This window comes from Peromyscus californicus, unplaced genomic scaffold, assembly GCF_007827085.1.
Source record: "Peromyscus californicus insignis strain IS unplaced genomic scaffold, ASM782708v3 Scaffold_4__1_contigs__length_199733344, whole genome shotgun sequence".
NCBI lineage: Eukaryota > Metazoa > Chordata > Mammalia > Rodentia > Cricetidae > Peromyscus > Peromyscus californicus.
Window position 1 is genome coordinate 69,174,242 of NW_026294562.1, and position 12,962 is coordinate 69,187,203.

General features: G+C 44.2%; 1 protein-coding gene across 2 annotated transcripts in view; it reads left to right on the forward strand.

The window, feature by feature from the left end:
* The window catches only part of Adam12 (ADAM metallopeptidase domain 12), a 327,810-nt gene that overhangs the window by 76,924 nt on the left and 237,924 nt on the right, over positions 1 to 12,962 (forward strand). For both annotated transcript variants that reach the window (XM_052711869.1, XM_052711870.1), the window contains exon 3: positions 3,786 to 3,859. In XM_052711869.1, the coding sequence (XP_052567829.1) occupies positions 3,786 to 3,859 (74 nt within the window). The remainder of the gene's footprint in view (positions 1 to 3,785; positions 3,860 to 12,962) is intronic.

The following is a 12,962-nucleotide window of genomic DNA, read 5'->3' on the forward strand; positions in this document are numbered from 1 at the left end:
ATTCCCCCCTGACCTTCCAGCATGGATGGTTCAGATGCATGGCTTTGCCTCCGAATGGGTCCCTTAGAAAGGATGACCTCAAGGCTGTGAGGTGAATGGACAGGGCTATTGAGGGTGATGCTCTGCTCCTGCTAAGCCTGTACCAAGCCACTGTCACATGGCCTCAGCTTCAAGGCCAGGGTGCGCTGTGAGAGGGAGGAACGAAGGAATAGTAATTTCTGTCTGTGAATTACTGCTCTTTTGTTTTCCAGTAGAAAATTGCTATTAGCAAGCAAACGTCCAGAGCACACACTACATGGTAAAAATCTGCCACTGACAGATATGTAAAGGCCTGGGGATGTGGCTCAGGGGTAGGAAGCATGAGTTGGAATTTCATAGAGAACAATATCACATGCTGTAAAAGCCAAAAATTCTCTGCCTATCACTAATGCTGGAGATATAAACTAAAGCCTCAGGCTGTGAATGGGTCATCAGATAATGGCACTTGCCTCTAAGCCAGAGGACCTGAGTTCAAGACCTAGAATCCGTGTGATGGAAGGTGAGAACCAGCTCTGGTAAGCTGTCCTCTGACCTCCACATGTGTGTCCCAACAAACAAATAAATGTAAAAATTTTAAAACAAATAAAGCCTAACAAGACGCACTTATATATTTAACAATGTTTCTTCCCTGACTTTAAAAAAAATGGTCAGATATCCATAAAGACATGGAGTATCAGAAACACATATCCAGTAACTGAGGGCATGTGATTCATTAATAGATTAGAAAGTGTATAAATCCCCAGTGAAGGCAGATAGACAGATCTCACCACCCATGGAACCTATTCAGTTTCAAGCATGACACAGATGTGTAAAGTCACCCACAGTGAGGTGGTGGGAACAATAAACTCAGCATCTATTTACATGACTGTAGATACAGCAATTGTTCATACAGTAGAATTTTGTAAATCTGTGAGCATGAACAACACACGGAGCAAGCAAGCCCTGTACATAAGAATCTACAGGTCCAAGAGGAAGCAAAACTAGATGAGTCATAGAAGAATGGGTCGAGTATGAGGCTAATGCTCAAAACTGGGCAAAACCAGAGTTTTATTTAGAAGTAGATAGAATGGGAATAAACTATAAAGGAAATCAAGATGTAATTAATATTAATTAGTGATTAGTAGGTTCAGAATAATGGTTACCTCTGGTGAGGAATGAGTGGGGTGTAAGTATGAAGAAGGGATGTTGTAGACTGAATCACATCCCTGGCCCTGCCGGATCTATGTACTGAAGCCCTAACTCCTAACCTTGCAATGTGGAACATCTGGAGGCCTTTAAGAGACTGCCTGGATAAAACTGAGGTCATAGGGTACAATAATGACCTTTTCATCACTGTGGCCAAAATACCTCAAAGAATATAGTAAGAAAATTTTGGCTCACATTTTCAGTCATCATGGCAGGGAATGAACACTGTGGCAGCCCAGCTTATGGAGGTAGAAACACACCACTAGAAGGACCAGGAAGCAGAAAGTGAAGCCAGAACCAGGAGCTAGAAATGGCCTTCAAGAGCCTGCACTTAGTGACCCACCTCCACCAGGGGGCTCCACTTCCTAGGTGCCACAACATCCCAGTAGTGCCATCCATGGGGAAATCACACATTTAAAACATGAGCCTGTGAAGGACATTTCAGATTCAATCTGTAACATATCGGTAGGGTAGGGCCTAACCTAGCAAGGCAGGTGTCCTCATAAGAAAAGATTGGGGCACAAACATGCAAAAGACACCATGGGCCTACTATAAACAGTACCAGCCTATGCAGGTAGACCTGGCCTTTATATGATAAAGGTAACTGAGCAAGCCAGGAGAAACAATCTTGTCAGTAGCATTCCTCCATGGTCTCTGCTTCAGTTCCAGCCTTGTCTTCCCTCAATGATGGACTATAACTGTAAGACAAATAAGCCCTCTCCTTCCCAGGTTTCCTTTGGTAACAGTGTTTATCATGGCACCAGAAAAGCAAACTAGAAAACAGACATTCTACAATTCTGGGAATACTCTATATTCTCATTTGCGTGGTAGGTACCCTATGATTATTTTATTGTTTTAAAAAAGTACATTGGTGTTCTTTACATATTTGTTTAGAGGTACTTTCCTCGGTTTAAAAGATAAAATTATAGTTACTGCCTAAATATCTTTGGCATATTGATTAGCATTTGATTGATTGGTTCAGTGAATATAGTTCTTTGCACATCCAACAAAGGATGTGGCTCCATTAGGTGATCAATCAATATATCATCTTAAGAAAAAAGAATGGTGGGCTTTATGGTCTCCAGTCAATAACAATTAGGAAAATGGATGTAAGCATGCTTTTAAACTAAAATGTCCAGGGAGTGAGTGGATTGGAATAAAAGTATCTCTCTCTCTTCTTTTCCTCTACTGGATTTTTTTTTTTAACGTACCAGACCTCTCCTAATATGCTATGGTGGTTTGAACTGGTTGTCAACTTGGTAAGACCTAGAATCACCTTGGAGACAAGTGTCTGGGCATATCTGTGAGAGATTGTCTAGGTGGGGTTCACAGAGGTAGGAAGCTCCACCCTAACTGTGGGCAGCACCCTCTGCAGGACTGGGCTGCATCCACTGATGTGTGGGTAAATGGGTTAGGGGAGGGAAGCAGGGGAGGGAAGGCTGGAGAACGAGAGGAAGAGATGTCTGCAGAGCTCTTTCCCTAGCATGGATGGCTTTCTTCCTTCACTCCCCATCTGTTATTTATCCAGCACCCCTGTGGACATAATAATGAAGCATAAACCAACATGCTGATCACAAGTAGTATGAGGCCCCCTCCTTTCATGGGGGGAAGGCCAGAGCAGCGGGAGACTGGTGGTGAGGTCATGCTTCTTCTAATAGCTGACTTTGAGCCTGATTCCAGTAGGCAGGAAAAGCGTCCCAGGTAGAGAAGCCAGCGTGTGCAAATTCTCAGAGCAGCAAGACAGGTGCAATGGGGAACTAGAGCCAGGTAAGGAGGGAAAGAGGGCGGTGTGGGTATGTGTTGAAGCAAGTGAAGGGCTGCCAGGGAGAGGACATGGGGAACCATAGGCAAGTTCAAATGCCGGTATCTTCTCAGTGCGGTAGGAAGAGGTACAAGTAAGGCTGGAGTTTTAAGTGTCCTCCCACTGTTGGAGAGTGGACAGGAGGAAAGGAATGGCAGGCCCCAGGAGAACTGGATTAGAAGAGTTTATAGGAGGAAGGCACGTGTTGAGGAGTGTTGCCTGTGGGTTGAACAGGGAAGGGCTGGAGGGAAGGATGGGAGGGGGCCTTAACAACAGGAGAGGTGCTTTAAAGAGCATCTCTGTGGAACTGTTCATACATTCAATAGAGGGGGCGAGTGAGGGCCAGGGAGCCTGGGGGATGGCTTCAGGTTTTTCTACCATGAGCAAGTAAGGAATAGAGGTACCCTTGGTGCAGTTGGGGAAGATCAAGGAAAGGGTGGATGGGGTGGGCAGGGTTATGATCAGAGGGAAGAGTCCAAAGGAGGAATAGCCAGATGAAAAGAGTATAAAGGCCACATCAGGGCCAGGAATCCCATATTCCAATTCTGTCACTCTGGTCCTCAGTACTTGAAGTCAAAGAAAGTCCCCAAGAAGAAAATCAATCTCTTTCTCTCGCCTCTTCCCCTCCCCCTTCCTCTTCCTCCAAACAATCTCAACAGCCCCCTCCTTCCTCTCCACTGACTATACTGATGTAGAACATCAGGATATTGGCAAGGCAAAGCCATTGCGTTCTAGCTAACCCTTCCTGCTTATCTTTCAGAATCACCCAGATGTGCTGATGGTGCGACTGCAGCTGGAGAGCCGAGAACTGATCCTAAGTCTGGACAGGAATGAGTAAGTCCACTTCATTCTTGCTCACAAAGCGACAGGAGAAGGTTGGGACGACATTCACTGACAACTGTTCTGTAATTTGTGTCACCATCAGAACGTACTTGACCTCACAAGCTTCTCCCGGACAATTTTGGCTCTTTAAGGGAAAAACTATAAATTCCCAGAAAACAGTGTGCTGTTTTTTGTTTTGCTTGCTGTTTTGAGAGCGTGGGTATCATTATGTTTTTGTGTGTGGCTTCTCAGGAGAAATGGTGTCTACTGGGAACTCCTATTCAAGACTCCTTTACCCCCACCCCATCCCTGCCCTCCCACAAGTACCACAGTTACAAAGGGCTTTTCTTATCTATTTAATTCTTTCTTTAGCTAATGAGGTCTTCCAGCGAGCAGTATGCGTTTAAAAGAATAATTCTATTTGCCAGGTCCCACCTGGCTTAAAGCAGGAGAGCTTTAAGCTTTTCCCTTGCAGGAGAGCTAGCTTCTCTTCCTCACTCTTCAGTGAGATGTAGGGGGGTTGCTGACAGAGAGAGGAGGGAAGACGTCCACCAGGGACATGCAGTCACAGAGACCAGAGCCAGTCTTCGTGTGAACAGATCAGGCTGTTCATCACATCAGAGCTTGAGCTTGTGCCTAAGAAAATCGGATGGAAGAGACTGTCCCGACAGTCGGCATCTAAGGCCACAGAGTACTTGAAGTCAGTCCGTGTAAAATGACACAGCCTGCTCCCCGGGATCTGCAACCTGCCACTTTGTGTTCCTTCTTACATATCTACCCTTCACCACCGAGTGGATCAAAGGCTTGGAAAACAGTGAATATCTGATATGTTTTAGCTTTTCTTGTCTCCAGTGACTTGAAAATAGAGATTCGGGCACACAGATTGAATACTTGGGGTTCTGAGCAGAAAATTATATTGCTTTTATGTACCTGTCTTCAGAAAGTAAATATTTTAAAGAAATTTCTAGACATTGTAATTAATCAGGGTGTATGTGTGTGCATATTGATGTGTATTTATGTGTGTAAGCCAGAGGCTGACTTCCTCAATTGCTCTCTCCATTGTGCTGTTTGAGACAGGGTCTCTCACTGAATGTGGAGCTAAACAACTAAGTTTCCCCTGGGAAAGCCTCTAGGGTCCTCTTGTCTTTGTTTCCCAGTGCCAGGATTGTAGATGTTGGCTTTTGTGTGGATGCTGGGGATCCGAATTTAAGTCATCATATTTATGTAGCAAGAACTATAACCACTGAGCAGTCTCCTCAGCCCCCTACTTCTGTTCATGGAAGAGTGTTGTGGGAAATTCACTTTTTCCCCTTGCTGCATGTATATGACTTTGAAAATATCTCCATCGAGGTAACTAGGGGATGTAGTTAGAAGGTGAACTGTCCTCCTGTGCTTGGACACTCAGCTCTCAAATGGCAGTACTGGTTTGGAAGGTTGTGAAACCTTAAGAAGGTGGAGCTTCTCTGGGGAACGTGGGTCGCTAGGGGCAGTCCCTGAGACTCTATAGCCAGACTCACTTGTCCACTCTCTGCTCTTGATAGTGGGTGCACTGTGACCTGCTGCCTCACCCCCTGGCCAACATGCCTTCTCCACCATGATGGACTATGCTCTCCAGCTGTCAATCAAGTAAACCTTCTTCCCTGAGATGCTTCTTGTCAAATATTTGGTCAAAAGCTGGTATTCTAGATGCTCTCTGAAAGACACAGGAAAAACAAACAAAAATCTCATAAGGACATCCGTGGGGTCATGTGTCCTCTATGGGTTGTTATGATTGGCAGTGGGCTTTAGAAATGTCTGTGTGGCGGGTGCTCTGGGTATCTAGCTGTTGGAGGAACATGTTGCCCAGCACAGGGAGGCTGTGACCCTGAGTTTGCACACGGTCTTAGGGTTACAGGTGAGAGAGTGGAAAGACCTTGTGAAATCCTCTCCATCTTTAGTGCACGGAGTCTGTTCCAGAACAGGAAAGAGAACACTGCAGAGGGGTTGAAACCAAGAGCGACAACAGAAGAAACCAACGTGTAAGCCCTGGGTGACGGGGCGAGTGCAAAGGTGGATTTTTGTCTTATAAACATGGCTTTGCTTTGGTGGTCCCTAGCTGACACCACGGTCTTTGTACAATCCTATGTACTGTCACTTCGCTTAGCATCATTATTGACGTGCCCTTCCACGTAAAACGCTGTCTTGGTCCCATCTGGTTCTCTGGGTTTGGAAAGTGGCTTAACCGCTCTGCTCATGGCCCCCTCTGGAGGTGACTCCCCCTCTGTTACTGCAGATAGCATAAGGCAGGCCGACAACCAGACGAGGGATAATTTGTGTGGAAAATCATCTCAAAGGTGCCCTAATTTATTCCTGTCCAACCCTTTAGGACTTTCCTAAGATAACCTCAGAATTAGAAAAGCTAGAAACGTGAATCTCTCTCTTCTCCACTTCTTTCTTTCTTCCTAATCTCTTTGTCAGCCTGCATTTTTAAAGTTTGTGGATTACGGGACTGGAGAGGTGGCTCAGAGGTTGAGAGCACTTGGGGCAGGACCTGGGTTCTGCTCCCAGCACCCATGTGGCAGCTCCCTACTGTCTGTAACTGCAGTTCCAGGGGATTCAGAACCCTCTTCCAGCCTCCATGGGCTCTGCACTCACACAGACATGCATGCAGGCCAAGCACCCATACACATAAAATAAAAATAAATCTATTTTTTTTAAGGAAGCATATAGATTACCTGAGCATGGTGGTGCATATTGTAATCTCAGCACTTAGGAGGCTGAAGCAGAAGATTCCCATAAGTTCAAGGCCAGTATGGGCTGAATAGGGAGTTTTTAGGCCAGTCCTGGCCAAAGAGGGAGGGACCTTAATTTTAAAAATATAATAATAAATTTAAATTTAAAATGCATGGTGAGGACATAGTCTATGCCTCTAGACACTGTAGCTTTGATTTACTGATTGCTAGTTGTAGCAATTTTATTTTTTGCAGTGCTAGTAACCAAGCCAGGGCCTTGTGTGTACTAAGCAAACATTCCCTACTCAACTCCATCCTCAGTGCCCACCTGTGCCAACTTTAAAGATCACCTTCAGTTAAAAGTAATGCTTTCACAATTAGAACGTTCCGATATTACTCTTTTAATGATATTTTTGCCCGAATATTCAGTGTGACCTTTTTAGAAGAAAGTTACACGTCTATTAAAAATGAAGCAAGGAAGACCCCAAAATGTACAATTTTGTGAGTAGGGTAAAAATGTTATGATTCTCCTCATGCTGTCAGACACAAAAGGTAATTAATCATACACCTTATAATTAAATTTTAATTTCTATAGCCTTTGGCCCAGGAAATCCAATTTAGAAAGTTTAGTCAAATGAAGCTGTAAGAAATAAGAACAGGTCATTTAAATATTTAACACTCAGGACACTAGAGGGCCTGACCAATCAGATGGCCAGCCTGTTACAGACTAGGAATTAGCCCCAGGTTCAAAGCCCATTCACTGCTGAGTCTGTCCCTGAAAATTATATTGGCAGGAGATGATTAAAATAATGAAGAACTTTACCATTGAAAAAAAAATTCCATGATGTCCCAATGTAAATATCGTGTTAGGAAATAGTGTACGTGGTGTTCCGTTTTTATTTTTAAATGACATGCATGCCACATAGCTCTGGATGCAGAGATTATAAAAGAAAGCTTTATTGTTTTACAATAAGAAAATACCACCTTATAAATCAGAAAAGAACTTCATTTTAAAAGTGTCAAAACTTAGGAATGTTTGAAAAGAGGAAAGACGACATGGGTACCCGTCATGAAAGGACATACAGTGCAGAACCATTTTTAAAGACCTTTGAACGTCCCCTAGCAATTCCCAGAAAGCCTACATGTTGAGCACCAAACCCCTGGGTATTCTGAAATCTGTTATGATTAAAAAGGTTCTCGGCAATTAAAACTGAACTAGGGTGGCCTTGGCCCCTTCCGTCACAAGAGCTATCATCTAAAGCTGGTGCTGGCAGAGTCCTCTCCTTACCCTTCTCAGACTCCTCCATGGTAGGACAGTTCTTCACACAGCAGAGCTGGATTCTTATTAAATACTCATTTCAGGGAATCTATTTGATTTGCCTTCTGGCATCCCTAATTTGTGCAGGGATCTGCTGGTGGCTTAAAATATGTGTTTGTGTAGCCATAATTGAATGCTTAAAGAAACATTAAGTTTCCCCAAGCAGCATCTGTCAGGACGTTGCTGTCTGCCTATGGGACTGCAGGGACCAGGTTTTAGCCGCTCTAACTCCCCCACATCCCCATGGATTCCCCAGCCATTCCTCAGTGTTTCAGAAACTGTGTCTTTGATCAAAATGCTTTATGGGACACGCTGGCCAGCTTAGACATCCATTTTATTTTCCAACTTTGTATTTTTTAAATGAGAGCACTAGACCCCATTCAACACATCTCTCAACCCTGGGGAGCCTTCAGTTTGCAAGCCCTGTTCCACCACTGATCAAAGTTGGTTGCTGTGGGAAATCCATGAGAAACTAAATTTATACTTGGGGACTCTCTGAGTGCAAAGAATGTCACGATTGATTTTTATTCTGTCTGGAACAATTCCAGTCATCTCTACGGAGCAACCTTAATTAGTACTTTGCTCCAGAACCATAGCAGAAAGGGTGTTTAAACATTGTTCCATGGTGGGCATAAATATGGAGGAGGATGTTTGTTTTAATTTTTGAGATTATAATATAATAACATTTCCCCCTTCCCTTTCCTCCCTCAGACCTTCCCACATACTCCTCCCCGCTCTCCTTCAAGTCATGGCGCCTTTTTCATTGATTGTTACTGTGCGTGTCCCTAAATACTTGCTCAATCCATATAATGTAACTTGTATGTATTTCTCAGGGCTCACTGTTTGGCACTGAACAATCATTTGGTGTGTTCTTCCCTGGAGAAGACCACCTCTCCCATTCTCAGCTTTCCTGAGTTGTCTATAGCTTTTTGAGTGAGTAGGGTTGAGGCCTTGTGGGTCTCATTCATTTTAGCATGTCCATTGGTGTTGTCCTTGCTCAGCTCACATATGTCAGCTATGTTGGGGAGATTTTGTATGTGTAGGATATTACTAAGAGACTCAATCTCACAGCAAACTCTCGGATCATGTGACTTTTACAACCTTTTTACTCCTTCTTCCGCAATATTCTCTGAGCCTGAGGTGTGGGAGTTGTTTTGAAGATGTATCCATTGGGACTGGGCTCTACATCTCTGCATTTTGATTGGTTGTGGTTTTCTGTAGTGGTCTCTTTCCATTGCAAACAGAAGTTTCCTTGATGCGAGATAAAGACTGCAATTATCTGTGCGTATAAGGACAAATGTTTATGGATTGATGTTAGGGATTATTCTGCCTTAGTAAAATAGTGGTTATAGATTCTTCTCCAATATCCATGACTTCACCAGGACTGAAGAGTTGGCTAGGTTTCCAAGACCAAGCCTGGTTTCCCTCTTGTTCAGTGGATCTTAAGTCCCATTAGAGAGCTATTGGTTCCACCAAGGTATGTGTGCCACTACTGGTTGTTTATAGGTGTTGTTATAGACTGCTTCATAGGTGTCATAGATGGGTAGGACTGTTGATTGCCTCCCCCTTTGGAAGCCGGCATGGTGCCTTCTGTTATCATGAAAACTAATCCTCAGGAGAGGGACATACAGGTCAGTTCCTGCTCAGGGGTCTCTGAACCCTGTTTCTGAAGTACATGGTGTCTTTAGTACTAAGGACTTACCTTCTACCTCTGAGGGACCACCAGAGACAATATCAGTAGGCTGTATGTTTGGGGAGTCTCTTGGACAGCCATGACCAATAACTCAAAAGAGGGCTTCTCATGTCTGTTATTGAGGTTTTTCTTAGATTTTCTTTGGCTCTTGGAAGAAGTACTACCAGCCCAGATGAGAAAGGTTCATTAAAACAATATATGTATATTCATACACAGAACTATGCTTATTTTTAAGTAAATAGTTAATAGTATGATTCCTTGTGGCTTTTTCAGACATCTTTATAAGGGCATTTATTCTAGATCATTCCTCAGGCTGTGCCATACAAAAGAGAGAAGTATGGCTGGTGTGGAGATAGCATTTGGCAGTTTAAAGCTTGGCAAAGTGATCATGTAGAAGATGTTAGCCCATCATTCATGCTGACCTGGATTATGCTAGACAGCTGGAGAAGCTGCTGCTGGTTGCCTTAGGGCAATGTGTGCATTCAGCCTCACCCTGGCCCATGGTTTTGGCAGTTGCTGCTATGAAGACATAACGGGGTACCCAAGCTGCATCTCCTGGCAGCACAAAGCTGAGGGGATAAGTGTTCCTGACACGGCAGGATCTGGATTACAGAGATTTCTACACTTTGGATCAATGGACCAAAACTAACAAGATGAGATTAAATAGAGATAAATGTAAATCCTGTGCTTGAGTTAACAATAAAGCTAAAACAAAAACAAACAAACAAAATCCTGCAAGTTCAGAAACATTGGCCAGTAATCTCGTGAATGAGACTGCTGACTCAACGGGATTCTTTAGGAAAACAGCTGCTGGTAAGGGGGACTTCCATGGAGCATTCCTACCAAGCAGGAATGACCTAAGATCAGAGGGCGGGTCTTGATGACCTGCCACCATCTTCCACAGTCTGTTGGTCACAGGCACCAAGTAAACCCTTATAAAGCTAGTGAACGATAGAACCTGAACAGCCTGCAGTAATCAGACATGAATCACTAGAAGGTTGAGGACATGTCCTGCAGGGTATAGGGGACAATTCCAAGAGAGGAGTTTTGAAATCCAACTGTTGTTTCTACAGCGAATTGTTCAAGGTCTCCCCATTTCTTGGTCAGGAGAATGGCGTCAGGATCTGTGAACAACCAGTGTTGAAATATGAGTGCTCATGTTATCTGCGATGCTCAGCTGTAAATGGTTTCTCCGTCCCACCTGCGGTGCTTGGTATTTTATGATACTACACCACTGGTTTCATTCTGTGCCCCACTCTACCCTTTGTAGATGAATGAAAAATGGGTTAAACCCATTCTCTTCCTGAAGGCTGGGTAACGGTCACACATCTCAGTTCTGACCAGACCTGGATTAGCAGGAGTCATCCTTTGGGTTCTTGGATTTTTATTTCATCGTCTTGATATTCTCAACAACTTCAGGTGCAAATTCTTCATGTGTGGTTTCTTCTCCCCCTTCTTCTCAGAGAAACCCAACCCACCTGTAGCACCATGAGCCCTGATTTCCTTGTTGATTCTAAGTGTTGGCTAAATGGAGAAGAAAACTCTCAGAAACTCGGCTGCCCAGATTCATGGCTCCACTTCTCTGCTTCCCTTATCCTGTCCACAAATCCTCCTCAGCATTTTGTTAATTCATTGTTGATATGTATTCATTCACTTACTTCCCTCATTGTTTACTAACAAATACCTGGTTAACATCTGACATGACAATGGGCAGTGGAGATAGAACAATGAAGAAGGTAAAAGCTTTGTCTCTCTTATAGACAAGCCAAGGAGCCCAACACTAGACAGTGGTGCTTATAGCCAGGGAAGGAAGGTATGGGACACCAGCCTGGCCTTGAGAAGAAAGAAGATGGATAAGTGAATGTCATTCAAGGTGTATGTGAATAGGCATCATTCAAGTTGTATGTGAATAGTCATGAAGCAGGTAGAGTGGGCGGATGGTAGAGGATTCAAGAGAGAAGGAGAGGCTATGCAAAGGTCCAGCGTAACGAGGAAGGGAAATTCCAGAAACAAGTATGTCATTGTGCTCATGAGCAAGATGAGACAGGAAGAGGCAGCACAGCCAAGCCGTGAAGGGTCTTCTGCCCATGTGAGGACCTGGAATTTTCTCACGATGGTTGGACAGCATGAAAAACAAGCCTGTGAGCAGGGCAGTGACATGATATAGCTCAGCTAATTCTGGATGCATGGGAAGATGGTATTGGAAGATATAAAGAGTGGGCATGGCTGCTGTTGTTTATCCAGGGGAAGGAGATGAGCCAAATGAGTGTCCACAGACAGAAGAAGGTACTTGGAAAACATTTCTGATGTGGAATGGACTGACCTTGAGGAACATTGCAACAGTTGAGGTGATGGGACAGAATATACCAGTGATGAATGACTCTGGCACAGGAAGTGCCAGGAGGGCTGCTCTGATCAGATTAAAGAGCCCTAAAAACACACCGAGGGGGTTACCCTTGGAGCAGTGATCAGAGGCGGAAAGATGTGGATAATGGCTGGCATAGTCTTGTAAGGTAAGTGGGCTACGTGGAACCTGGTGCTGAGGTGAGCCATGGAGGGTGATGGTGAGCTGAACAAGCTTTTCCTCTGGAATTCCTGGATTTATGCAGCTGACCTTGGTGCAGAGTAACATAAACCTAAAGTGAGTAGATTACAAGGGATAGGGATGGGGGGAAGTTATCATAACCAAAGACAATGCCCACCCCATTCAGCTTCTAAGTCAGCGCCTCCAACAGGTAGGGTTTCTTGGCATGCAGGCTCCCTCCAACACGTCTTCCACATTCCCCCTAGTCTGCATCCATCTGTACCCCTCTTCTAGAAGCTCAGACAGTTCCTCCTCCCCAAGTGAAACCTGGGAGATTGTTTCTAGGCCACCAGTGTTGACATCACTGGGGAGCTTTCTGGGAAGGTGGATACCTACCTCCACCTTTCTGTAATGTATGGAGAGCTGTAATTTTAATGCATTTCCTAAGCTCAAATAGTCATACTTCAGTCAGAGAGCACTAGCCGTAGGTGGCTATTTAATGAAGATTAACCTAAATAAAATTAAAATACCAGGGTTGGGTTTTTTTTTTTTTTGGCATTTTGGCCCTAGGATAAGTATTTGGTGACCATGAGGAGCATAGCCATCCTCATAGATAGTTCTGTTATTCAGAGCTTGGAAAATATCCACTATGAGGTGCTTCTGGTCTGAGGTTCCTGATATTATAGCTGACACATTTTCTAGTCGCCCTGGTGAACGTTGTCTTCTATGAGGTGTGACCATATCTGTTTAGCTCACCACACCCTGTGCCTCAGAGAATCAGGAGGCTCTTGGAGAACACTGAAATACACTGGAATGGATGGGTGGAGGTCTAGGAGACAGTCCTGTGAGCATAAGAGTCAGCTGTGAAT